At 44.1% G+C, this 27,668-nt stretch overlaps 1 protein-coding gene across 4 annotated transcripts in view; it reads left to right on the top strand.

The window, feature by feature from the left end:
- Nucleotides 1-22,862, top strand: part of dyrk4 (dual-specificity tyrosine-(Y)-phosphorylation regulated kinase 4) — a 37,892-nt gene extending 15,030 nt beyond the window's left edge. Inside the window, exons 1-13 of one of the 4 annotated variants that reach the window (XM_029634683.2) lie at nt 82-733; nt 12,874-12,948; nt 14,724-14,873; nt 15,326-15,640; nt 16,242-16,378; nt 16,978-17,118; nt 19,057-19,195; nt 19,372-19,453; nt 19,597-19,769; nt 19,859-19,919; nt 20,264-20,393; nt 20,509-20,690; nt 20,819-22,862. In XM_029634683.2, coding sequence (XP_029490543.1) covers nt 626-733; nt 12,874-12,948; nt 14,724-14,873; nt 15,326-15,640; nt 16,242-16,378; nt 16,978-17,118; nt 19,057-19,195; nt 19,372-19,453; nt 19,597-19,769; nt 19,859-19,919; nt 20,264-20,393; nt 20,509-20,690; nt 20,819-21,087 — 1,962 coding nt within the window. In that variant the 5' untranslated portion in view covers nt 82-625 and the 3' untranslated portion in view covers nt 21,088-22,862. Of the gene's footprint in view, nt 1-81; nt 734-4,695; nt 5,347-12,873; nt 12,949-14,723; nt 14,874-15,325; nt 15,641-16,241; nt 16,379-16,977; nt 17,119-19,056; nt 19,196-19,371; nt 19,454-19,596; nt 19,770-19,858; nt 19,920-20,263; nt 20,394-20,508; nt 20,691-20,818 lie in introns of those variants that run through there. The other 3 variants (XM_029634685.2, XM_029634684.2, XM_029634686.2) reach the window with 3 other exon arrangements.
- The last annotated feature ends 4,806 nt before the right edge of the window (nt 22,863-27,668 follow it).

Raw genomic sequence — 27,668 nt, 5'->3', positions numbered from 1 at the left:
CCAGGAGACCGCAGCAGGGAGAGGCGTCAGCCGGGCCACCTGGGAACCCTATTAGTGCTCTGCCTGTGCCCCTGTCTGGCTCCACAGCCCCATGAAGAGCCCACCTGCGAGGGAGAGGGATCTGTCACCTGCACTCCTCTTCCCCAAGAGGCCCCTCTCACAGGAAGCCAGCGCCAGGCCCCTGCTGTGGAAACTCCGGTTCAGGATGGGTCCCTCATGGAACCCCCTCCACACATAAGCCTCCTCCTTCCTCACCAAGCACAGCAGCAGCAGCCTCCTTTCCCTGTCTGTGAGCCTGCCTGCCTGCCCATCTGTCTCCTGGACCAGAGAGAATCCCAGGCTCTGCAAGGGCTGATACAGATGATACAGGGAACCACCCTGCTCAGTCCAGCTTCTGTTCCACCTGTTCCACAATGTGAATTACCAGAGGAAGCCTTATTAAGGAGTGCTAGAAAAAAATCTACATTACCAGTGTTGCGAAGACAAGGAAAAAGGTTTTGTAAAACGAGTCTTAAGGAACAGCATCCTCCCTCTGCTCTGGGGCGATCTGACCCTAATCTCTAAAAGAACCCCCTCCAGTTGGGTGTGGTGGGGCTGAGGTGTGGCAGCATGGAGGAGCTTCATTATGGGGGGAGACGGGACCTCGCCTGCCTGCTGTGGCTTTAACCTCCTCCAGGGCTGCTGGGGCAGCCAGGGCTGCGGGAACAGGAGGGTCCAGCCTGAGGCACATGAGGTAATTCATGGCACAGAGGGAGTTACATTGGTGGGTAGACGTTAGATGGAAAACTGAGGCTCTCTTTTCCTCAATCGCTTCATCTTTAGAACTCGATCTCTTTTCTCTGGCTTGCTTTCTGTTTTGATATGGTGCTATTTTCAGTCGAGTCACTCGTGATCATTTTCTTAGCAACAGAAGTCAATTAAACTGTGTTGAATGATACGTTATGTTATACACTTGGCAAATTCGCAGTGACGATGACATTGCACAGTGACTCGATCTGCTTTAGCTAGCTATGCTTCGCTAAACCAGACTTAGTCACCTGGGTGGTAGAAGACACACTGCATAATGACTGTGTCTGTCTCCCCTATGGACTCTGGCAGATCTAAAAGTGGCTTATTTACTTGGTGTTTGATAATTAACAACATTAACATCCTTTCTGTTACAGACTGAGACATTAACAGAATCATCTGTTGTTCAGTGTATCCCCCCCCCATCTTTCATTTTTAAACACGTTTGTATTTACATTGTTGAGCAATACATGGACCTTTTAGTTTGATTACTAGACAATTGTAACACTTCAGCTCAAACCATTGCAAATTAACTGTAGTTAATTTGAGTCATTTTATCGACTCCATATTTCTACTTATTGTCAGGCAATGTAGATAGGTATTTTGAACTGGGTAAAGGAAGAGATTTTAGGAAGGGGCTGAGATGATGAGGTGGACAGGGGAGGGGTGGGGGGGGGGGCGTGTTGGTGGTCAGAAGTGCTTGAACAGCGGTGTTTGATTACAGGAGATAACGACCACAGTGCTGAAATAGGAGAAGACACTGCAGCATCGCTCTAGCTTATCTCATCATTATCTGCCAGTGTGGATTTTTTGTGCTGTGATTCAAGTATTGTTTCATTATTTGGCTGACACAGGGAGCTGTGCAAGGATCCTAGTCAAAGGATTATTGTCTGATGTGTAAGCTAGTTATAACCAGTATAAATCTGTCTCACCATAACCGATATGTGAGATTTTGTACTTTTCAGTCCTATTGATCAGAGAACACCCGTGCTATTTTTATACTGATAGGAGATACAAGTTTAGTTTTAGATGTGTAGGAGGCATATTTTGACAGAATAGTGGTAATTTCTCTGGAGGACAAGATTTTTGGCACCATGCCAGCATACTCAGAAGCAAGTCAGTCTTACTTCCTTAGGAACGGAGACAGCATACATTGAGATATGAATAGATGTACATGTACAGTGCATTCGAAAAGTATTCAGACCCCTTCCCTTTTTCCACATTTTGTTACGTTACAGCCTTATTAAAACGTTTATGAAATTATTTTCCCCCTCATCAATCTACACACAATACCCCATAATGACAAAATGAAAAGAGGTTTTTAGACATTTTTGAAAATGTATTAAAAATTAAAAACAGAAATACCTTATTTACATAAGAATTCAGAGCCTTTGCTATAAGACTCGAAAATGAGCTCAGGTGCATCCTGTTTCCATTGATCATCCTTGAGATGTTTCTACAACTTGATTGGAGTCCACCTGTAGTACATTCAATTGATTGATTGGACATGATTTGGAAAGGCACACACCTGTCTATATAAGGTTCTACAGTTGACAGTTGACAGTGCATGTCAGAGCAAACATGTAGCCATGAGGTGGAAGGACATGTCCGTAGAGCTCCAAGACAGGATTGTGTCGAGGCACAGATTTGGGGAAGGGTACTGTTATGGACATTTTTCTGTGTTCATGCAAGTGACTGATTGAACAAATCCTCACTATCAAGTACCTGCAATTTGGCAGTATGCCCAGAACCTTGTTTTGAGAAAGGGATATCTCAGTTTCAAGGTCTCAGCATAGAGAAAATAAGCCTTGTGAGGTATTGGTCTGTCACATGCATGACCAAGTATTGGTCGGTCACATGAATGAAGCAAACGTTTATGACGTTAATGATTGCCTGTATATAAGAGAACTAACAGGACTGCCCCGGGTAGAGCTCCTGATCGACATGTGTACTTGGTGCATTGAGTTGGTTGGAACCTCTCCAGCGCACTGATAATAAACAAGGATTAATTTAAGATTGACTTTGAGTGTCCCTGCGTAAAATATCCACGACAGTACCAAAGAAATTCTGCAGCTATGAAGGTTCCGAAAATATCTGTGCAGCAATCCTCCCCATCCAACCTAACAGAGCTTGAGAGGATCTGCAGTGAAGAATGGGAGAGTCTCCCCAAATACAGGTATGCCAAGCTTGTACCCAAGAAGACTCTAGGCTGTAATCGCTGCCAAAGGTGCTTCAACAAGGTACTGAGTAAAGGGTCGGAATACTTATGTAAATGTGATATTTTTATTTAGAAGGGAAAAAAATGTCTTAACCTGCGTTTGCTTTGTCATTGTGGGATATTGCTTGTAGATTGATAAGGGGGGGAAAATGTAATCCATTTTAGAGTAAGGCTGTAAATGTAACAAAATGTGGAAAAAGTCAAGGGGTCGGAATACTTTCCGAATGCACTGTATGTTTTGAAAAGGATAGTGAAAAAGCAACCACTGACGACAACATCCCTTGATCAATCTGCATTATTTTAAGTCCACCACTCTTCACTTAAAATTTATTTTATGGACCGCGACCGGGAGGTCCATGGGGCGACACACAATTGGCCCAGCGTCGTCTGGGTTAGGGAGGGTTTGGCTGGCAGGAATATCCTTGTCTCATCGAGCACTAGCGACTTCTGTGGCGGGCCGGGTGCAGTGCACGCTGACCAGGTCGCCAGGTGTACGGTGTTTCCTCTGACACATTGGTGCGGCTGGCTTCCGGGTTGGATGTGCATTGTGTTAAGAAGCAGTGCGGCTAGGTTGGGTTGTGTTTCGGAAGACGCATGGCTCTCGACCTTCGCCTCTCCCTAGTCCGTACGGGAGTTGCAGCGATGAGACAAGACTGTAACTACTACCAATTTGATTCCACGAAATTGGAGAGAAAAAATGGGTATATTAAAAAATAAAACATTTTATGGGACCAGAATTTATCAGCCTTGGCTCAATCAAATGTTCTCCACTGTAAATGAAGCCTGTCGAACATGGCGGTTCTGGAAGTTTTCCATCAGAAAGGACTTGAGAGCTGCCCAGTTCCAACAGGTTTGACTAAGGGTACAGGGGTAGTAGACTGAAGGAGCACTCTCCGTCATGGATAGATCATCCTCCTATAGTCCTGTCTGATTACTGGAAAGCCCTTGTTGCATTACAGCCACTCTATAATCATATTCAACTGAATCATCTGCAACTTTACTCCAAGCCTCCTCATTTTGTAAGGGGATGGTTTTTGTTTTCATCCGCCTCACACTGTCTGTGATTAGTCATTCGGTCTTTGTCCCATGTTACAATGGAAAATCATCTTACACTTACATCATTGATGTTCGGGTGTGAAGAACGCCTGGTGTTGTCTCCCACTAGCCATTGAAACACTCCGTTTCTCGGGTCAGCATGAGTTGAGGTGATTTTACTGTTCCCCAAGTAGTCTTTATGTGCTGGTACATAATAAGCCTAGCATAGGACTACTCATATTGATGATTTGTTTAACCTAATATAAAAGTGGTATAACCTATTATAAAACAAGCTGTGCATTACGAGAAGGCAGGTATTATATTATGTAGGCTACCTTTACGTGTTGCATCAGTCTTTATTTTGTGCGTGTGCGTGCGTGTGTGTGACAGAGAGAGAGAGAGAGAGAGAGAGAGAGAGGTCAAATCCAGCACACCTTTACCAATGTTTGTGTCTGCCAGTGCAAACCTACAATTTCAACTTTTAACACATGAGGTCGAAAGGGGACAAAACTTCACAGGGGGGAATTAATGTTTAACATATTTACAAAAAAAATGTATCTACCCCCTGAGAGGTCTTATGCCTCAATACAGAGTCTTTATTTGTCATATAGGCATAGTCCAACCTATAGATTGTGTAGCAAGGGTTCTGTGGATGGTAAATAGGTTATTTTTAGGGACAGCAGCATGTCTCAACACATCACACGACCATTTCCTGCAACGTGAGGAGACTCAGTATAGGCTATCCACAGGGATACAGTGTGCGTTTTAGCCACAGTGCCTTAGCAGTAGGCTACAGAATATTGGCTACTGCAATGGCGCACATTCACCGAGCACTATTGGATTTTAGGAGTGTCAGTCGAATGTAGGAGAGGATAGGTAGCCAAAAACAAATCTATATCGGGAAGACCCAGCTGTCAGATGCAGAAACGTGAACAGGTGGCCTCTCCAGAGATTTACGCGTGAAGGTGAATAGACTAACAGTTTACCTCTTTCTCTAATCTTCTGCTGACGACAGCAATACTGACCCTACGGTCAAAATTATGTCTATCGCAGTTTGAGATTCAAGACCCGATCAATTCGTGTTGATTCAAGTGACAGTCGCTCCTCGGTTGGACTTTCGTTGCTGACGTTTTTTTCTTCAAGTGTCAGAGAATCTGAAAGTGACGTCTGGACTTTCGAAGATGTGCTGGCGCCTTGCATTTACCTGGATTTCACAGTAGTTACTTTCACGTGTAGGCTACATTGAGATTGGGATTTACTAAAGACCCAGGTGCCAAAACAGCATGTTTCCCGAAATTAATAACAAGGTGAGGTCCATCATCCATTTTGGGTATATCCATGAATCCGTTATTTATTTCTCTCTTTAGGCTACGGATTTTGACCCAAACATTTTTTTTACAGCATTTATTTTCTGTTCTCTTGTCTACTCGACTTTTATTTTATATTTTGCTTGAACAACAGAAATTTATGTATTTTTTTATGTCTGAAGTCTGAAATAATAATTGTTGTTGTTTAGATTGTATGGAGATTCACTTTTGTATTCCACTTATTTCACAAATACAGACTTATGATATGTGTTATGAAGTAGGCCTAAACATTGTGTCCCATTTAGTAGGCTAATTCGCCTATAGGTTGTTGTGATTATCTGAGACAGTAAACATGATCCATGGCTATTTCAGTCTACACTTTATTTTATGAGTCATGGTGTTGATATAAGCTCTATAGCTTCACCATAAATAGGATCAAGCATGATCAAGGACAGGGAACCAGCAACTCATTCATCCACTGTTTACAAAGAATATTAGCCTTGTAACCATGTGTCATTAATTATTTGCAACATCATTGTCACATTGATAACCTAACCAGCCAACTGTACCTCAGTTAATGCAACATTTTATTTGATCTGAATAGCAAAAGTTTGTCGCTCTTATTCAGCTCTTGGTATTTTCGATACTTTGATAATCATCGACATTGAAGTGTTACTTTCCTCATGCTTTACTGTGACGGGTGTCATATGAGTCTCAGAAAATACATCATTTTGTATATATGGTGTATGTGGACACCCCTTCAAATGATTGGATTTGTCTATTTCAGCCACATCCGTTGCTGACAAGTGTATAAAAACACTGACATTAGAATGGCCTTACTGTAGAAGTAGAAGTGCCTTCCTCACCATCTTAAATAAGCATGCCCCATTCAAAACATTTAGAACCAGGAACAGATATAGCCCTTGGTTCACTCCAGACCCGACTGCCCTTGACCAGCACAAAAACATCCTGTGGCGTACTGCACTAGCATCAAATAGCCCCTGCGATATGCAACTTTTCAGGGAAGTTAGTAACTAATATACACAGGCAGTTAGCTAAGGCTATCTTTGTCTTTTTTTTTTTCTTTAAAAAAAAATGTTACCCCTTTTTCTCCCCAATTTCGTGGTATCCAATTGTTAGTAGTTACTATCTTGTCTCATCGCTACAACTGCCGTACGGGCTCGGGAGAGACGAAGGTTGAAAGTCATGCGTTCTCCGATACACAACCCAACCAAGCCGTACTGCTTCTTAATAACACAGCATGCATCCAACCCGGAAGCCAGCCGCACGATGAGACAAGGATGTCCCTACCGGCCAAATCCTCCCTAACCTGGACGATGCTAGGCCAATTGTGCGTCGCCCCACGGACCTCCCGGTCGCGGCCGGTTATGACAGAGCCTGGCCGCGAACCCAGAGTCTCTGGTAGTACAGCGCCCTTAACCACTGCGCCACTCGGGAGGCCTAGGCTAGCTTATTCAAACAGAAATGTACATCCTGTGGCACAAACTCAAAAAAGTTCTGGGACACTGTAAAGTCCATGGAGAATAAGAGCACCTCCACCCAGCTGCCCACTGCACTGTGGCTAGGAAACACTGTCACCACCGATAAATCCACGATAAACATATTTCTACGGCTGGCCATGCTTTCCACCTGGCTACTCCTACCCAGGTCAACTGCCCTGCATTCCCCACAGCAACTCGCCCAAGCTTCCCCCATTTCTCTTTCACCCAAATCCAGATAGCTGATGTTCTGAAAGAGCTGCAAAATCTGGACCCCTACAAATCAGCCGGGCTAGACAATCTGGACCCTCTCTTTCTAAAATTATTTGCCGAAATTGTTGCAACCCCTATTACTAGCCTGTTCAACCTCTCTTTTGTATCATCTAAGATCCCCAAAGATTGGAAAGCTGCCACGGTTATCCCCCTCTTCAAAGGGGGAGACACTCTAGACTCAAACTGCTACAGACCTATATCTATCCTACCATGCCTTTCTAAGGTCTTCGAAAGCCAAGTTAACAAACAGATCACCGACCATTTCGAATCCCACCGTACATTCTCCGCTATGCAATCTGGTTTCCGAGCTGTTCATGGGTGCACCTTAGCCACGCTCAAGGTCCTAAACGATATCATAACTGCCATCGATAAGAGACAATACTGTGCAGCTGTATTCATCGACCTGGCCAAGGCTTTTGACTCTGTCAATCACCACATTCTTACTGGCAGACTCAACAGCCTTGGTTTCTCAAATGACTGCCTCGCCTGGTTCACCAACTACTTCTCTGATATAGTTCAGTGTGTCAAATCGAAGGGCCTGTTGTCCGGACCTCTGGCAGTCTCTATGGGTGTGCCACAGAGTTCAATTCTCGGGCCAACTCTCTTCTCTGTATATATCAATGATGTCGCTCTTGCTGCTGGTGATTCTCTGATCCACCTCTACGCAGACGACACTATTCTGTATACTTCTGGCCCTTCTTTGGACACTGTGCTAACTAAACTCCAGACGAGCTCCAATGCCATACAACTCTCCTTCCGTGGCCTCCAACCGCACCTGCCCGCCCGTCCAGTATCACTACTCTGGACGGTTCTAACTTAGAGTATGTGGACAACTACAAATACCTAGGTGTCTGGTTAGACGGTAAACTCTCCTTCCAGACCCACATTAAGCATCTCCAAAATTAAATCTAGAATCGGCTTCCTATTTTGCAACAAAGCATCCTTCACTCATGCTGCCAAACATACCCTCATAAAACTGACTATCCTACCGATCCTCGACTTCGGCGATGTCATTTACAAAATAGCCTCCAATACTTCTACTCAACAAATTGGATGCAGCCTATCACATTGCCATCCGTTTTGTCACCAAAGCGCCATATACTACCCACCACTACGACCTGTACGCTCTCGTTGGCTGGCCCTCACTTCATACTCGTCGCCAAACCCACTGGCTCCAGGTCATCTACAAGTCTTTGCTAGGTAAAGCCCCGCCTTATCTCAGTTCACTGGTCACCATAGCAACACCCACCCACAGCACGCGCTCCAGCAGGTATATTTCTCAGGTCACCCCCAAAGCCAATTCCCCATACTGTATTTATTTATTTATTTTGCTCCTTTGCACCCCAGTATCTCTGCTTGCACATTCATCTTCTGCACATTTATCACTCCAGTGTTTAATTGCTATATCGTAATTACCTCGCCACTATGGCCTATTTATTGCCTTACCTCTCTTATCTTACCTCATTTGCACACACTGTATATATACTTTTTTTCTACTTTATTATTGACTGTACTGTATGTTTGTTTATTCAATGTGTAACTCTGTGTTGTTGCATGTGTCAAACTGTTTTGCTTTATCTTGGCCAGGTCACAGTTGTTAATGAGAACTTGTTCTCAACTAGGAACTCAGTGACTTTCAACATGGCGCAGTCATAGGATGCCACCTTTCCAACAAGTCAGTTCGCCCTGCTAAAGCTGCCCTATGTCAACTATAAGTACTGTTATTGTGAAGTGGAAACATCTAGGAGCAACAACGGCTCAGCCGCGAAGTGGTAGGCCGCACGAGCTCACAGAACGGGAGCTTTCAGTTGCCACCAGGTGCTGAAGTGCGTAGTGCATAAAACTAATCTGTCCTCAGTTGCAACACTCACTACGGAGTTCCAAACTGCCTCTGGAAGCACAAGAACTGTTTGTCTGGAGCTTCATGAAATGGGTTTCCATGGCCGAGCAGCCGCACACAAGGCTAAGATCGCCATGTGCAATACCAAGCTTCGGCTGGAGTGATGTAAAGCTTGCCGCCATTGGACTCTGCAGCAGTGAAAACGTGTTCTCTGGAGAGATTAATCCCGCTTAACCATCTGGCAGTTCGACAGACAAATCTGGGTTTGGCGGATACCAGGAGAACGCTACCTGCCCCAATGTCTAGTGTCAACTGTAAAGTTTGGTGGAAGAGTAATAATGGTCTGGGGCTGTTTTTCATGGTTTTCTAGGCCCCTTAATTCCAGTGAAGGGAAATATTAACATTACAAAGCAAGTCCATACAGAAATAACTTGACTGGCCTGCACAGAGCCCTGACCTGAACCCTATCAATCACCTTTGGGATGAATTGGAACGCCGACTGCGAGCCAGGCCTAATCACCTAACATCAGTGTCCGACCTCACTAATGCTCTTGTGGCTGAATGGAAGCAAGTCCCTGCAGCAATGTTCCAACATCTAGTGGAAAGCCTTCCCAGAAGAGTGGAGGCTGTTGTAGCAGCAAAGGGGGACGAACTCCATATAAATGACCATGATTTTGGAATGAGATGTTCAACGAGCAGGTGTCCACATACTTTTGGTCATGTAGTGTATTTGGAATACTGTGATCCCTTTCAATGACCTTTCCAGTATCCAGTAAGATGTGCACTGCAGCCAATTAATGGGGTAACTTTGACCCACATCGCAGTACAACCCTCACTCTCACAAACCTCCCAGGGGGCAGCCAAGGTTGTGTTATGTGTGCATCCTGCATTAATATCTGAATGTGTGTTTGCTGCCTTGAACTCAGATTCCAAACAGCCAATGGTGTGGGCACTATTGTCCTTCTACTCTAAATCCACCCGAGAAACCGTGCCTTATCCTTTTATACATGGCCCTGGGTATGTATGCATGGGAATCAAAATACTATCATATTCTCGCAAAGGAACCCAACTGGGTCAGTAAGAATATTGAGCATATGGATGGAAGAGATATGTTTAGTGAACTCGTGAAAAAGTATAGTGTTACTCTAGGTCTAAGTCAAGTTCAATCATAAATCTGCTCTGCTACCCAAGTACCCAGCCAACTGTTGCCCATGCCCTCTCAGGCTCGCTGAGTTTAGCCTGTGCCCATCTGGGATGGAGGTTTTAGTCCACCCATACGGTGTCTCTCAGTCTCTCAACACACTGTTAGTTGACATGCTCCCCTCTGATTAAGGCACGCGTTAGCACAGCTATGCTGACAATGTTGCACCAGAACTAATAGAATCGCAGTGGCTCATATATTTAGCCTGGCACCAGACTGAATTGTGCTTTGAGAAATGAAGTCCACGATCAACAAGCCCTCTGCTCTCCTCTCCATTACCACCATCATCACTACACCCTTCATAGAACATCAGAGCCAATGCTCCAGGAAAGGATTGCAGGTTGTGGAAAAACTGAGTGATAAAGAGACCATTGTTACTGTGGTAGTGACTTGCATAAAATACTCTAATTCCAGGGAGTGTACATCATCTTTGCTTGCGTGGTAATAATCCTACTTCACTGCCCACTGGCTGTTTATATCTGTGGGACCCACCACTGTGCTGGGATTTTCAGTCCCACCAGCAACAACCAGGCTGTTTATTTTCCTCATTCAAAGAGATGCTTTGAAGTGAATCAGTTTCAGACACAGAAAAAAGACATGATTGTCAAGGTCTTCCTCTTCATCTGAAGAGGAGAGGCGAAAAGGATCAGAGGACCAATATGCGGCGTGGTATGTGTTCATAGTGAAGTTTAATAAAGAGAACACTGCAACACTATACAAAAGAGTAACAAAAACAATAAACCAATGATGACCGTGAAGCTACAAAATGAGACCTGTGCTGACACAAGCCACTAACATAGACAATCACCCACAAACAAACAGTGCAACCCAGGCTACCTAAGTATGATTCTCAATCAGAGACAACTAATGACACCTGCCTCTGATTGAGAACCATACTAGGCCGAAACATAGAAATCCCAAATCATAGAAAATCAAACATAGACTGCCCACCCAACTCACGCCCTGACCATACTAAATAAATACAAAACAAAGGAAATAAAGGTCAGAACGTGACAGTACCACCCCCCCCCCCAAAGGTGCGGTCTCCGGCCGCAAAACCTTAACCTATAGGGGAGGGTCTGGGTGGGCGTCTGTCCGCGGTGGCGGCTCTGGCACGGGACGCGGACCCCACTTCACCATTGTCTTAGTCTGCCTCAGTGGCTTCCTAACCATGGCAACTCTTCTCAATGGACAGAGGGGCAGCTCGGGACAGAGGGGCGGCAGCTCGGGACAGAAGCTCGGGACAGAAGCTCGGGACAGAGGGGCGGAAGCTCGGGACAGAGGGGCAGGGGCTCTGGCGCCTCTGGGCTGAGGGGCTCCGGCGGCAGCGCCAGACAGGCGGGAGACTCCGGCGGCAGCGCCGGACAGGCGGGACCACCTGCAGGGAGGAGAGAGAGAGACAGCCTAGTGCGTGAGGCTGCCACAGGAACCACCAGGCTGGGGAGACCTTCAGAAGGCTTGGTGTTAGGAGGCACCTGAAGGACCGGGCTGTGGGGGAGCACTGGAGCTCTGGTGCACAACCTTGGCACCACTTCCCCAGGCTGGACAACTACTCTAGCCCGGACCCTCCAGAGTGCAGGCACAGGTTGAACCGGGCTGAGTGCAGGCACAGGTTGAACCGGGCTGTGGGTAAGCACGGGAGATCTAGTGCTTACTACGCACACCTCTCCCTTAGGCTCCACTCCCACATTTGCCCAGCACGAGCGGAGCGCAGGCAGAGGACGCACTGCACCCTCCCAGCGCCCCGGAGACACAGCACGCAGAGCCGGCGCAGGATACCTGGCTTAGCCCCACACCTCGTCTGCCCCCCCCCCCCTCGTCTGCCCCCCCCCAAAAAATGTTTTGGGGCTGCCTCTCGTACCGGTCGCGCTGCCGTGCTGGCGTCGCCAACCTCATTCTCCTGTAACCTTCCTCGCACTGCTCCATCGAATCCCAGGCGGGCTCCGGCACTCTCCCTGGGTCGACCGCCCACCTGTCTATCTCCCAAGTTGTGTAGTCCTGTGATACTGGCCGCTGTTGTTGCTGCTGCTGTCGCTGTCGTCGCTGTCTTTTACCACGCCGCTTGGTCCTTGGTTGGTGATTCTGTCACGATCTTCCTCCTCTTCATCTGAAGAGGAGAGGCGAGAAGGATCAGAGGACCAAAATGCAGCGTGGTATGTGTTCATGTTGAATGTTTAATTAAAGAAAGAACTGAACACCAAAAACCAATAAACAAATAAAGACCGTGACGCTATCATAAGGACTGTGCTGACACAAGCAACTAACATAGACAATCACCCACAAACAAACAGTGCAACCCAGGCTACCTAAGTATGATTCTCAATCAGAGACAACTAATGACACCTGCCTCTGATTGAGAACCATACTAGGCCGAAACATAGAAATCCCAAATCATAGAAAATCAAACATAGACTGCCCACCCAACTCACGCCCTGACCATACTAAATAAATACAAAACAAAGGAAAATAAAGGTCAGAACGTGACAATGATTTATAATTCAAAACAATACGTGATTTATCATTCAGATTAATGACCTCAATGACTTGTTATGAGTCATATTGAATCTATTTAACAAAACTGAATCTGATTTTAGAGAGATTCCCTTGGCAATGCTGTATCCATCGCCGCCCCCTCACTGACTTAAAGAGGTATATGGAAGCGAGTTTTGTGTGTAAATGTAATGTTAAGTCAAGTCTCCCATATTCCTCCACAGTCTTCAAAACCAGAGGCCTTCCCCCACTCACACAGACTCCAGACCCAACAGGCAACCAACCGGCCCTATTTACAGGTGAGCCTTTACTCACAGGTGACCCTTGACCTGCGGAGCATTTGAGCACCTGCAGACCCACTCTTTCAATCCTGTGTATTTCTGTCTGTGCTATGCCCTCCCCTTTCACTCCACCAAAACTCATTACCCTAGCTAGGTCATGCTACTGGAGGGCACTGGAGTACACGGAATATATGGAGCAACTACCTCGTAACCACTCCCAAGGGGTAAAATCATGGTGCTGCTCACTGTCAGACCTGGATGTGTTTAAGAACACAGAGTAGTAGTCTAGTCAGCTTGAATCCAGTTGTGCATAAGCATGATACTGTATTTGCATCCATGTGCTTGTTATGGCAGGTGCTTGGACCTATATTTAGCCTGTGTCTCTATGCGTCAAGACCAAGTTGGCCGCTACTGCAGCAGCCTGTGTCTCAATGCGTCATGACCAAGTTGGCAGCTACTGCAGGAGGCTGTGTCTCAATGCGTCATGACCAAGTGGGCAGCTACTGCAGCAGCCTGTGTCTCAATGCGTCATGACCAAGTTGGCTGCTACTGCAGCAGCCTGTGTCTCAATGCGTCATGACCAAGTTGGCAGCTACTGCAGCAGGCTGTGTCTCAATGCGTCATGACCAAGTTGGCAGCTACTGCAGCAGCCTGTGTCTCAATGCGTCATGACCAAGTTGGCCGCTACTGCAGCAGCCTGTGTCTCAATGCGTCATGACCAAGTTGGCCGCTACTGCAGCAGCCTGTGTCTCTATGCATCATGACCAAGTTGGCCGCTACTGCAGCAGCCTGTGTCTCTATGCGTCATGTCATGACCAGCAGTTGGCGTCATGCTACTGCAGCAGCCTGTGTCTCTATGCGTCATGACCAAGTTGGCCGCTACTGCAGCAGCCTGTGTCTCAATGCGTCATGACCAAGTTGGCAGCTACTGCAGCAGCCTGTGTCTCAATGCGTCATGACCAAGTTGGCCGCTACTGCAGCAGCCTGTGCACGTGCGATTAAATATCACCGCTATGTAAAGATTAGGGTGCACTTTTCAACCTGTTGTTTTGGGCTGCTGTGCTTGCTGTAACCAAAGCAAAGGGATATATGACTACCGGTTCCAATTTACAATAACTGTCTATAATAACATCAATGTATTGACATCATTTATACAGGCTGATACAGTCATTACCGTGTAGGAAGTCATTAAATATGTTACCGCCATGCATCATTTTTACGATTTTCTGAATAAACTCATGATCCCTGCCCTTGTTGCAGTCTAGGTTAGAGGTCTCCTTTCCCCATCATTAGCTTGGCTATGCCTGCAAGGCAGCCAGTGACACATGTAAACCTGCTCCTACAGCAAGCAGGATGTCAGCTAGAGAAAGGCCTGCTCCAGTTCAGCTCCCCCACAGCAGCAGATAGTGCTGACGCGGTCTGTCAGGGCCCAGTCTCCGATGTTTTGTCCCCGACTCACTCTCACCCTGCTCAGTAATTCCACCCTCAACCCTGGGGGTCCTGGTTACCTGAGCCACCACATTTAAAATGGCCAGAGCAGATCTCTCCCTCTATCCCTCCCTTTATTTTTGCTCCAACTCCCTCTCCCGTCTCCAAACCTTGGCCATAGAGTATGTGATCACATAGTCTCTTCCCACAGCCGCTGTAATTCTGACACCGCTGGGGTTAGAGCGCCATGAGTCTGGCAAGCAAGACTAGTTACGACGATACAATATGTTATTGCACTTTTACTGTTTTCATCTGCATGTTTAAAAAAAACGTCCTTTATTTGAACCTTTTTCTCTCTCCTGTAGAAGTTTAACTCGGAGGGGACCTTGCCCCATCTGGAGCCCCCAGTGATACAGGTGGTTGTCAGCAATGCCAAACTCCACCACCAGCAGTCCGATAGCATCCTGCCCCACATCGTCAACAAGGGGGTGCAGAGCAACTACCAGACACACCAGGTGAGGCTACATTTCACACCGTGTCACACTATACTGTTGGCCTCCAACAGTAGATCACTTGACTCCAGTTGTCAATTGTAAATGCACATGTAAATAATAAGTCTTTGATAGTTTATGCATCTTCAGATGAACCCTCTGAGCCCCAGGGGGAACAGCTCATAACAACAGAGCAAATGAAATGGCATCAAACACATGGAAACCATGTGTTTTATGTATTTGATACCATTCCACTGATAACGCTCCACTGGTAACGCTCCAGCCGTTACCACGAGACCGTTCTCCCCAATTAAGGTGCCACCAGCCTCCTGTGCTCTGAGCTGTATCTGACATGTATCACTCCCGGCAATGTTAAAGGAAGTGAGACCTGTTTCATCAGGGTTAGGCTAAGTGATAGTACCAAAGTGTTGTGAGAACAGATCAGCTGACCTCTTCTGTCCTTTTGTGCTTGGCAGGATGAGAGATCAAAGCCGTCCTCCCAGTTCCCCTTGCGGTTCGGCTCCTCCGTGGAGAACCTGTCTGACTCCATCACCACCAAGGGCCTCAGCAACAAGCTGGAGGAGAAGAAGCTTTATGAGGGACAGAGGCTGCCCATGTCTCCCACAGAGGCACTGAGGCACTTCCAGGGGCGTCTGACAGAGTTTGAGCAGGAGGAGATCATGGACTACTCAGAGATCTGGTTCCTGGGTCTGGAGACCAAGAAGTTTGAGGGCTCTCACGGGATTCCCCAGAACGCAGGCTACGACGACGAGCACGGCAGCTACAACAAGGTAACATTTCAACAAAGATTTGAATACATGTTTCTCATAAGCATTAGTTTATTTTCTGATTGTGTTTAGCTTTTTATGTATTGATGTGTATATTGATGTGTACAGTATATTGATGTGTTTGATGTCTATTGATGTATATACATGGCCCATGTGTGAAAGAGACCTTGGTCTCAGCATGACTCCCTGTCAAAATAAAGGAAAAAATGAAAAAATAATAAATATTATTGTGGTTCCTTAAGTTAAGAAGTAGGAGTGTTTTTGTTTATTTGCAAGACATTATGCTGTGAGCTCTCTCTCAACTTCAAGGTAAACTTCTTTGAAATGACGTTAAGGCACAAGAATAGCAGTCCAATGCACTGTGAGGATTGTTTAGACTCATGACCAGAACTAGTGTTTGGTACTGGAAGTAGTAGGGAAAATGTTCCTTATGTAGTCATTACAAACAACCATCATTAAAGGATGTCATTGTACTGTATCATGAACTACTAATTAAGTACATACAATGAAGCTCTTGTATTTAAAAAATATTGTCCAACACACCATACACATACACAGTACACCAAAAACATCCTATTGAATGTTCTGTCTGTCCCGTATCCAGGTTCTACACGACCACATTGGCTTCCGCTTTGAGGTGTTGGAGGTAATCGGGAAGGGATCCTTTGGACAGGTCCTGAAATGTCTGGACCACAAGACCCAAGAACTGGTTGCCATCAAGGTCATTCGCAACAAGAAAAGGTAGAAACAAAACATTTGGCTTTTGAATGTGTATCCAGTGCTCAAAGACTCTGAAACTGACCTTCTTGTGTGAGGTCATTAAACATGGACCTCTTCGTGACCTTTTCACGGGGAGGTCCAAAGGGGTCTCCTTGCTATTGCTTTACGAGCCCTCTCTCAGGTGATCCAAAGCTCTGTGTGTCAATGGAACTCCCCCTTCTCCTCTTTGACTTTAATTGATGCAGATGTCATCAGTGCTTACTGCCCTTCAATAATGCAGAAAACAAAATAGGTGCTGAACAGCCTTAGGGCTGCCTTGGTCTCGCCACTGTGGCCAAGTCTTGAACAAAGCCCTCTCTCAAAAGTCTTGTTTCTCTTGGGAGGAGAGGAGCTTTTCCCTTCTGTACAGCTGTCATCATTTCTCACGTCAAAGGACATTAAAACTGGAATTGAAAAATATTGGCTAAAAGATTTTCCATGGTCACTGCAAAACTAAAGCTTGTCAGTCAACATCTGTCACTGTGATTCATATCATATTATTTTTGTTGGGCTTTCATACTGTTTTGAATGGTTAAATCCAGAATGGAGATATGACCTGACTAACTCTTATTGGACTTCAGGTTCCACCACCAGGCCCTAGTGGAACTGAAGATCCTGGATGCCGTGAGGAGGAAAGACAGGGAAAAGTGCCACAACGTCATCCATATGAAAGAATACTTCTACTTCCGCAACCATCTCTGCATCTCCTTCGAGCTGCTAGGGTGAGTGTAGTGTGTGTAACACTATTATAAGACAATTGGAATTAGGCTGTAATTAAAGCGATCACACACACACACACCAGGGCTGAGGTCAATTCAAATTGAAGGCAGTCTATTCACAAAATAAACTTGAAATGCAATTCAACATTTGAATAAAGCGGCATCTATTTGCAATGACTTATCAATAAATGGAGAAGTAGAAGATATTTATTTCAAATGTTTCCATTTTTGAATTTGAAATTAAAATCACTTCTTGAACTGACCCCAGCCCTGACACACACACATGCGCAAATACGATCAAAATAGCCCCGGTAGAAGATAAATTAAATCTTGAATAATGAATGTGTTACTCAAAGGTATTCAAGGTTGGGCACCTCTCCCAGGGCACAACAACAAGACTTAAGCCCTGAACTCCCCTATCACATACACAGCTCGCTTATCACTAGTCACTCCATGTGCTGCACTACTTGAGCAAAGTGAGCTTCCCACCTAGAACAATCTGCCTCAAACAACCTAGCCTTAGGTTCCCTCGGAGACAAGATAGTCTTCTGGGTCATTCCACCAATTGAATACCTTTTTAAGTAGTGTAATTATTTCAAAATGAATAGTGTAACCATATAAAAACAAGATGTTACGAACTTCGTCCTCCTCTTCTGAGGAGGAGAAGCCAGAAGGATCGGAGGACCAAAACGCAGCGTGGTAAATGTCCATAATGTTTATTTTAAAACATAAACTGAACACTACGAAATACAAAACAATAAATGTGAAATGAACGAAACAGTCCCGTGTGGCGACAAACACTGACACGGAAGACAAACACCCACAACCCAAAACTGAAACCCAGGCTACCTAAGTTTGATTCTCAATCAGGGACAACAATTGACAGCTGCCTCTGATTGAGAACCATACTAGGCCAAACTCAAAAACCAACATAGAAAAACAAACATAGACTGCCCACCCCAACTTACGCCCTGACCATACTAAAACAAAGACAAAAACACAAGAGCTAAGGTCAGAACGTGACACAAGAGTTCAGTTCACGTAACAGGGTTGACCTTAAAATGAGAGGTTTTTATTTGACCTTAAAATGAATCACTAAATCACATCAAATATATAATAATCTTGAGAATTTACATTGGCAAAGCAACAAAATAACGAGGGCTTTATAATGATGGTGAAAACTTGTAGAAATGTTGGGGTTAAGTGGGTGGTTTAAAATCTTCCTAGAGGTCACAGAGGGACATGTCAAAATGCAGAATTTTGGCACTTTAGCAAGCCTTTATTCATATAAAAAAACAGATGTATTGAATTTTCCATGTGGTCTATATTTAAGGGCACTTCATTTAATATATCAGGCTTTTAAAATTCAATATTTGTGCACAATTTCAACCTAAAATATCAAAGGGACTAATTTAGTGGAACAACCCTTCTATACCAGTCTGGCTGACCTTTAGTAAACGTCGTAGACTGCCACCTTGCCCTGTCTAGCGTTACCGTCACCCAACCCCTTAGTTAATGCCTTGATTAGGGCCCTATCTCTATCCTCTGCCTGCTCGGGGTGTGAAGGCTCCGGTTACACTGGCCAGAGAAGTTTGTGCTTCCCATAAGTACTGAAAAATACCAGGAATATCGCTCTTCTTAAGTCTCTCTTCTTAATGTTAAGACATTCTAGAATGTTCAGTAATCTGATATAGCATGTTCACTTCCGTTTCTATATCTGATTACTAAACTGCACGGTCCTGCTAGATTCAACAGAGCCATGGCATGAAAAAGAAAAACACTGAAGTGCTGCCCTCTAGAGGACTAATAAACTGTAACGTTTGAGGCCACGTGCAAGTGTGGGAAAAAGAGAAAGAAGAGAGAACTGAGACTAGTGGCAGAAAGCTGTGTTTATCATTCTACCAGGTCTTTAAATGATTGTGTCTTTGCGTCTTCTTATAGAGTCAACCTTTATGAACTGATTAAGAAGAACAACTTCCAGGGCTTCAGTCTGGCCCTGATTCGTCGTTTCACCCACTCCCTGCTCAAGTGCCTGCAGATGCTGCATAAGGAGAAGATCATTCACTGTGACCTCAAACCGGTAAGGTTCCTCAGACATACTGTATCGGCTCTGCATAGAGTAATAACACAAATAATATTTGGCTGATGAGTCAGACATGCTAATGCACAGTACCAGTGCTCTATAAAGAACATTAATTGGGCTGCACTTTGATTGGTTACGTGGAAAATGAACGTTGCTTCTCTTTTCCACAAAAGGAAAACATCCTTCTGTCACAGAAAGGACAAGGAAATATCAAGGTGGTGGACTTTGGGTCCAGCTGTTATGAGCAGCAGAGAGGTGAGTGTCTCACCTGATTGAAATACCTGTTACACTTGGTATAAGTCTGATATTTAAAGCTCCAAAGCCACCGCACTCATATACAGTAGGCAAATTTGAACATAAACACTGTTCTCTCCCTCTTCTTCTCCTTCTCATTGTAGTCTACACCTACATCCAGAGTCGTTTCTACCGCTCCCCAGAGGTGATTCTGGGCCACCCCTACAGCATGGCCATCGACATGTGGAGCCTGGGCTGCATCATGGCTGAGCTCTACACCGGCTTCCCGCTCTTCCCTGGGGAGAGCGAGGTGGAGCAGATCGCCTGCATCATGGAGGTACACAACCAGCCACCTGCAGACACACAGTTTTTAGCAATCCATTTATCCATCACCATTCAAGAACCTTCTGTTATTTTATTTCTTAGGTATTCGGTATGCCTCCCACTGATTTTGTGCAGACAGCATCAAGGAAAAGATTATTTTTCGGTAAGAACTTTCTGTGGTTTGTACAGTAAAAATGTGTTTTTTAGCTCGGATATATAAGGTAGGCTGCGTTTAGATAGGCGGCCTAATTCTGATATTTTTTCCACTAATTGGTCTTTTGACAAATCACATCAGATCTTTTCAAATCTGATTGGTCAAAAACCCAATTAGTGAGAAGAAAAATCTGAATTGGGCTTCCTGTTTAAACGTAGCCGTATAGACAATGCAAGCAATAAAACATTTTAACAAAGGATTATGTCTAGGATTAATTCGACGAATCTCTGAATTGTGTTTGAAGCATGAGGTTTGGTAAGTCTCTAACTGGCGTGTTTGATGACTTGTTGCAGACTCTAAAGGAAACCCCAGAAACATCACAAACAGCAAAGGGAAGAAGAGACGACCCAATTCCAAAGACCTGGCCAGTGTGTTGAAAACCAACGATCCTCTGTTCCTGGACTTCCTTCGACGCTGCCTCATGTATGTCAACACCAACACACCGTCGTGAATAGCAGTGTTACTGTTGTCATGAGATTTCTGGTAGTTTGCTCCATCTTCTCCACCCACACTCACTGTGTATTCCTGTGCTATCTAGGTGGGATCCAACCAAGCGTATGACACCAGATGAGGCGATGCAGCATGAGTGGATCCAGGAGGCCCATCTCAACAAGCTCAGGCCCAAAACACGACCCATGATGAGGAAGCCCAGTGAAAGCATGAGCAGCACAGAAAACAACTACAAGGCCACTTACCGCAAAGTAGTCACTAACAGGACAGGTAAGACCAGGCCTCTCGCTTGCTTTTTTCTCTAAAAGCAATCTTCACAATGTGTCAGATCAATTTATGGATTAAACCACATCATTTTGTATGTGTGAAACACCATGTCCTCCCATTTTACATCGCAGCTGAGAAGATCGGGTCCGATAGCAACAATAAGCTGAAGAGGGACCTCTCCGCCAAGGCAGGGGGCAAGATGGTGACCGCTGAGCGACTTTGTCCCATTGGAGCGTCAGCAGAGGAGCAGTTGTGTGAGGGCGTGGCCAAGGTCAACAGGGACACCAATCACGAGGCAAGCGTGGAAAGGCCCGTGCACATCATCATCAAGCCTCAGCTAGATGTGGGCACCGACGGAGAGTGCCAGAAGTCGTCCCAGTGTCTGCCCCCTATCATGTAGCAGCACAGGCAGGCAGCACTAGGCGTTATGGACTTTAACATCCTCAAAGAGGCAAAGTGGATAATGAATACTGTGGTCATGTCTAGGGGATCTCCTGTTTTGTAACATTCCTGTAGTCTATGACACGCATTCAATATGTTTAATAAAGTCCCCTTCGCTCAGGGTTTCCCAAACTCTTAAGAGGAGCACGTTTTTTTTTTTTTTTTGCCTTAACACTACACAGCTGATTCAGATGATCAAAGCTTGATGATTAGCTGATTAATTGAATCGGCTGTGTAGTGCTAGGGGAAAACAACCAAAACGTGCACCCCTTGGGTTCCCGGGGACCAAGTTTGGGAAACTCTGCATTGTCTACTTGTCATGGAGGAGAGCAAATATTGAGAGTTTGGCAAGCTACCAATCCTGACTGAAACAAAGGTTATTGTTGATGTTCCATTTTACTGTATAAAAGAGGCTCAGAGACAGGATCAGTTGAAGTGACAGATGTGGAATACCCTGGCACGCACGACAGCGTTACACTTTTATGTGTCCCCTTTGTATCCAAGACCACAATCCTCAGTCCCACCTAGTGTTACCCTTTGTACATTTACTTCTTACAATGTATTATTTCTATTTTAGGTTCATCTTTTACTACTGTACTTTTTTTTGCGTAGATATTCCAAACCAAAGCTGCTGTGTTGTGCAATATTTTGCATGGCTTAAACAACAAACAAACAAAAAAAACATATCTTCCTTTTAAATGGTTTTACATTCAACAAAATGGCTATTCGTTTCTGAAGGAGTGTGTGCAATAAAGGCTGAGACATTTTTGTCACTGCTGATCTTTCAGCTTAGTTGTGCCCTGGAAGACAAAATGTGCTATTCAAACCTTTATGACCGGCATCTTTATTAGATTGAATAATAAGATTAGCTCGATATTACATTATTATCATGGTGATTATGCGGAGGATTGTTTATGTACATTTATCCAGACATAGAGGGTATGTTTGTAATGGCTTGTTTTCCCTGTACATACCTGCTCTGATGGTTAATGTATGTAATGCAGATAAGAATGTATGGAGTATGTTACAGGTTATTGTAAAGTGTAGACAAGGTTTTACTTGTATTGTCTATGTATGAAAAAAAGAAACATTTTGTACTCGATTATGTTTGTGTTTGGAATTGTTTTTACTATTAGACAGAGACAATCCTATTAATAGTGTGTGCCTTGCAGTATTAGAATCCTTGCACTTTACCTCTGTATTTATCTCACCCACCAGCCGTCTGCTCTCTCTGTTGAGATGCCAGCAATTCGAGCCTGGGGACCAGGTTACCTCTGTATGTACTTGGGATAAAAGACTACGATTCTTCATGTAAAAGTAATCAGATGAGAATGATGTGATTCTTGATATTGCTTGCCAGGAAATATTCAGCTCGGGAGTAGAATCATTTTGTGTTATCCCATGGCAGTTTCTATAAGTCAATGTAATGGCAAGGAATAGAACATACACAAAATCGTTGTATTGGTGACATAATATCTTTGTAAGGCCAGAGTACAGTGTTTTGTGAAATGTATGCTGTCATTTCACTTGCATCTGATAAATGAACGAGCTACACAAGCATACAGGGAGAGTCACCATAATCTGTCTGTATCTCAACAGTATATACAACTGAATGAATTGACTGTGACACTTAGTCACACAAATACAGATTGAAGAGTAACAGGGTTGAACAAGAATATAAGTGGAAAAGTGAGTCATTTTTATTGTGAAATAAAATAGTTGCTTCAACTTGTATGCCTCAGTCTTTGATCTTAATTATTCACACACAAATAATAACCAAACTGTAGGTCTTGTATAATTAGAAGACTTATGCCATGTAAACCCAGTCCATTACACATAATCATATGCTAGTTTACTTGCAGAGAAATAACAGTGTAATTGCTGACCAAAGGGCCTGTGCCTAGTGCGTGAGCTTTGCAAAATAAATGTACACATACACCGAACAAAAATGTAAACATAACATGAAATGACTCACTTTCCACTCATATTCTTGTTCAATCCTGTTACTCTTCAATCTTTATTTGTGTGACTAAGTGTCACAGTCCCATGTTTCATGAGCTGAAATAAAAGATCCCAGAAATGTTCCATATGCATAAAAAGCTTATTTCTCTCAAATGTTGTGCATAAATGTGTTTACATCCCTGTTAGTGAGCATTTCTCATTTGAATACATCCACCTGACAGGTGTGGAATATCAAGAAGCTGATCAAACAGCATGATCATTACACAGGTGCACCTTTACGGGGGACAATAAAAGGCCCCTCTAAAATGTGCAGATTTGTCACACAAAACAATGCCACAGCTGTCTCAAGTTTTGAACGAGCGTGCAATTGGTATGCTGACTGCAGGAATGTCCACCAGGTAATTTACAGTTAATTTAATGTTAATTTCTCTACCATAAACCACCTCCAACTTCGTTTTAGAGAATAAGGCAATATGTCCAACCAGCCTCACAACTGCAGATCACATGTATGGCGTCGTGTGGGCGAGCGGTTTGCTGATGTCAACGTTGTGAACAAAGCGCCCCATGGTGGCGGTGGGGTTATGGTATGAGCAGGCATAAACTATGGACAGCGAACACAATTGCATTTTATCGATGGTCATTTGAATTCACAGAACTACCGTGACGAGTACCTGAGGCCCATTGTGAGGCCTATTTCATATAAATGACTAGCTGCAAGTCCCGCCTCTCCCATCTACTCATTGGTTATTTATGAACATATACCCACATGGGTGATTGAAAGATGAACATGTTTTGTCATTGAGAAAGCTTACGATACCATATGGAGGGAAGGGTTGTTGGTCAAGTTGAGTACATTAGGCATTGGGGGATGTCTGTATAACTGTATCATGGACTTCCTGTTCGATCAGGTGAGACGGGGTGTGGAGATATATATAGATAATTGGTTTAATTTGTTTTAAAGGATATATACAGATGTTTGAAAGAATCCGGTCAGTGGTAGGGTGGGGGCAGGGGTGTATATCCCAGATTTCAATGTTAGAGTAGGTAAGAGGTGGAAGCAGATCTGTGTGATGAGTGTTTACTGGAGGAAACGGTGGAGCATGTGTTGATATTTTGTGAACTGCATGATGTAGATAGGGAGAGATTGTGTGAAAGGGTTCGACAGACCGGATGGGGTTGGGGTTTGGGTGGTGTAGTGGGGGGAGGAAAGGAGATGGACGTGGTGTCTAGGGCTCTATTTCCCTTTCTTAGAGGAACAGGACTAATGAAGAGAATGTAATGTAGGTAGGCAGTGACTGGCATCATACTCCAGTACAATAGATGGCGGTGTATTTCCCTTAAAAGGTGGATGCGATCCACGAACCAAATCTCAAATAAGAAGAAGATGAATGAGGTCCACACTTTAGTCCAGTTGGTGGCTGTAATGCACTTTAAAGTTGGTTGCCAACCTCCATATAAAATCAACAGAAGAAGAACGAACGAGGCGAGAATAATCAAAGAACTATCTAGGTTTCCCCTTTTATCTATGGATGAATTGTCGGAGTAGAGAACACACGATTTTGTTTTAATCAAAATAGGTCAAAATCCTTCAAAGTTCCAGCAAAAAAAAAGACCTTATCCATTTCAGGTAAAATAACCCAATGTTTATCTCCCAGGACAAATTAGCTAACAGCAGCATGCTAGCTAAACGTCCATGAAAGTTATGTTCATATGTGTTTTGACCTCCCCAAATTAATATAGTTCCCAGTTGGTTTTGCTATTTTCACCTGGGTGTCATGAATGTGACACCCATGAGACAGCCTATAGGGAGGAGGTCAGAGAACTGGCAATGTGGTGCCAGGACAACAACGTCTCCCTCAATGTGAGCAAGACAAAGGAGCTGATTGTGGACTACAGGAAAAGGCGGGCTGAGCAGGGCCCCTATTAACATCAACAGGGCTGTAGTGGAGCGGGTCGAGAGTTTTAAGTTTCTTGGTGTCCACATCACCAATGATCTATCATGGTCCAAACACACCAAGACAGTCGTGAAGAGGGCACAACAAAACCTTTTCCCCCTCAGGAGACTGAAAAGATTTGGCATGGGTCCCCAGATCCTCAAAAAGTTCTACAGTTGCACCATCGAGAGCATCCTGACCGGTTGCATCACCACCTGGTATGGCAACTGCTCGGCATCTGACTGTAAGGCACAACAGACGGTTGTGCGTACGGACCAGTACATCACTGGGCCAAGCTTCCTGCCATCCAGGACCTATATAATAGGCCGTGTCAGAGGAAAGCAAATAAAATTGTCAGAGACTCCAGTCATCCAAGTTATAGACTGTTCACTCTGCTCCCGCACGGCAAGCGGTACAAGAGCGCCAAGTCTAGGACCAAAAGGCTCCTAGACAGCTTGTACCCCCAAGCCATAAGACTGAAGAACAATTCATCAAATGGCCACCCGGACTATTTACATTGACCCCTCCAAATAGCTGTTACACTGCTGCTACTCACGGTTAATTATCTATGCATAGTCACTTCACCCCTACCTACAGATACAAATGACCTCTAACCTGTACCCCTGCACAACGCCTGCGGTACATGTACCCCCTGTATATAGCCTCGTTATTGTTATGTTATTGTGTTACTTTTTATAATTTTTTTACTTTAGTTTATTTGGTAAATATTTTCTTCTTGAACTGCAAAGTTGGTTAAGGGCTTGTATGTAAGTAAGCATTTTATGGTAAGGTCTACACTTGTTGTATTCTGCACTTGTGACAAATAAAGTTTGATTTGATTTAAAGTATTTTTTACGTACTTTACACTACTGCAACATGGAACTCTATTCAACATCAAGTAAGTCATGCAAGCAGTAAGTCAGATAAAAATAGACCTTATGGAACAGCGGAGACTGTGCAGCGACACACACATACACACATACACATGGATTTTGTGTTTGAGAGTAGTGGCCTGAGCGCACATACTTATAGGAAAATTCCACCCCAAAACTATATTTTGGTATTCGTTTCATTAGTCTATTGTTGACATAGTCCCAGAATGTTTTGATTGTTAGCCATCAAGATATGTAACTTTCAAAATACAGAAATATGAAATGTAACGTTTTAATTGTTGGCAGCAGCTAATGGGGATTCATAATGAATACAACAGGCAATGGGTCCCAAAGGGCACGAGTTTTGACCTGAGCCCTGGTCAGCTGGAAAGATGGCTTTTCATAAATATGTCATGGTAAGTAATGGAATGCAAGTTTATGTCTGTGTGGGGTCAGTGACTTGAGGGGGAGAAAGAACCAGTGTAGGAAACAACAGGCTAGTAGCAGTCCAAGAGCCTCAGGCACACCTGTTTGACCTAGCTGTGACACTGTAAGCCTTCTTATGTTACTTTTCTGAGTCAATTCAGATATCATTAAATGTCCTGTTTATTATTTGTTTTATATTAAGAAACACCATTTATTTCAGTCTCTAGTTCAGTAAAATGAATCGCTTTGTTCCGGTCACAAGATAATCCAGATATTTGCGGTAAACAGCGCCACACTTAGGCAGAAAACGGAATGTTCTATGCTCAGCCAGGCCCATCGTTTCAATGAAACACAATTAAATTATATCTCTATTTTAGCTCATTTAGGTAGTTTTGTCGTGATCACAAGAAAATTCCATTAATTCCGGTAAAGAATCCCAAAAGTCAGACAGACAAATCTGATTGTTCTATCATAAAGTGAGAACAATTAGTTTCCCTGGCTCATATGGCTTCTACTTAGAAATACTATATGAGTAAATTAATAGATGACATTTACTGCTATAAAACTGTCTCCATTTTAATCACGTAATTTACACAGACGCACCGCGGACTTTATTGGGAAAAGGCGTTCCATGGTCTGTTTTGTCAACGGGCACAATGTATTGTAAGACTTGTGGTAACCAGATGATCCCAATAATTTAGGTAGCCTAGTAAGCGATGCCCGGGGACTCGTTGTTTCCCTGTTTACTAGTCAAAATATATTTTACTTATTAAATCAAAGACGAATTTAACTGCAACACACTGGTCTCAAATATATTAGCAAAACTAGGCTACACAGAACCATGGCGGACCCACTGTAAAATGAGAGGCTTTTCATCATATTAAAACGTGTACCAGTCCTTAGACTTAGATTTGTGTGCATTCGGTATTTGTTGTGGAATTTTTAGATAATACTTGTTAGATATTGCTGCACTGTCGGACATAGAAGCACAAGCATTTCGCTACATCCGCAATAACATCTGCTAAACATGTATATGTGACCAATACGATTTGATTTGATTTGAACGTGCCTAGCCCTGCCCACTGGGGCGTGGCTTACGGAACGCTCGTATCGATTCCACCGGATCAAGTTATATCATCATCACACCGGTTTGGTCACCTTAATAAACACAGAAGAACACTGCACTGCAAGAGCAAAAATATGTTACAACATCAGTAAGAATGCCCGATGAGCAATCTTTTTTATTGAATTTATTAATATTACACCATATTTGACGACAGGCTAATTTCCATAGCATTATGAATTGGAATACTAGTAATTTAATAGGATCACTATGATATTTTCCA

This window comes from Oncorhynchus nerka, linkage group LG25 (genome assembly GCF_034236695.1).
Source record: "Oncorhynchus nerka isolate Pitt River linkage group LG25, Oner_Uvic_2.0, whole genome shotgun sequence".
Classification (NCBI taxonomy): domain Eukaryota; kingdom Metazoa; phylum Chordata; class Actinopteri; order Salmoniformes; family Salmonidae; genus Oncorhynchus; species Oncorhynchus nerka.
Note: the sequence above shows the minus strand (reverse complement) of the source record. Positions and strands in the feature narration are given on the sequence as shown.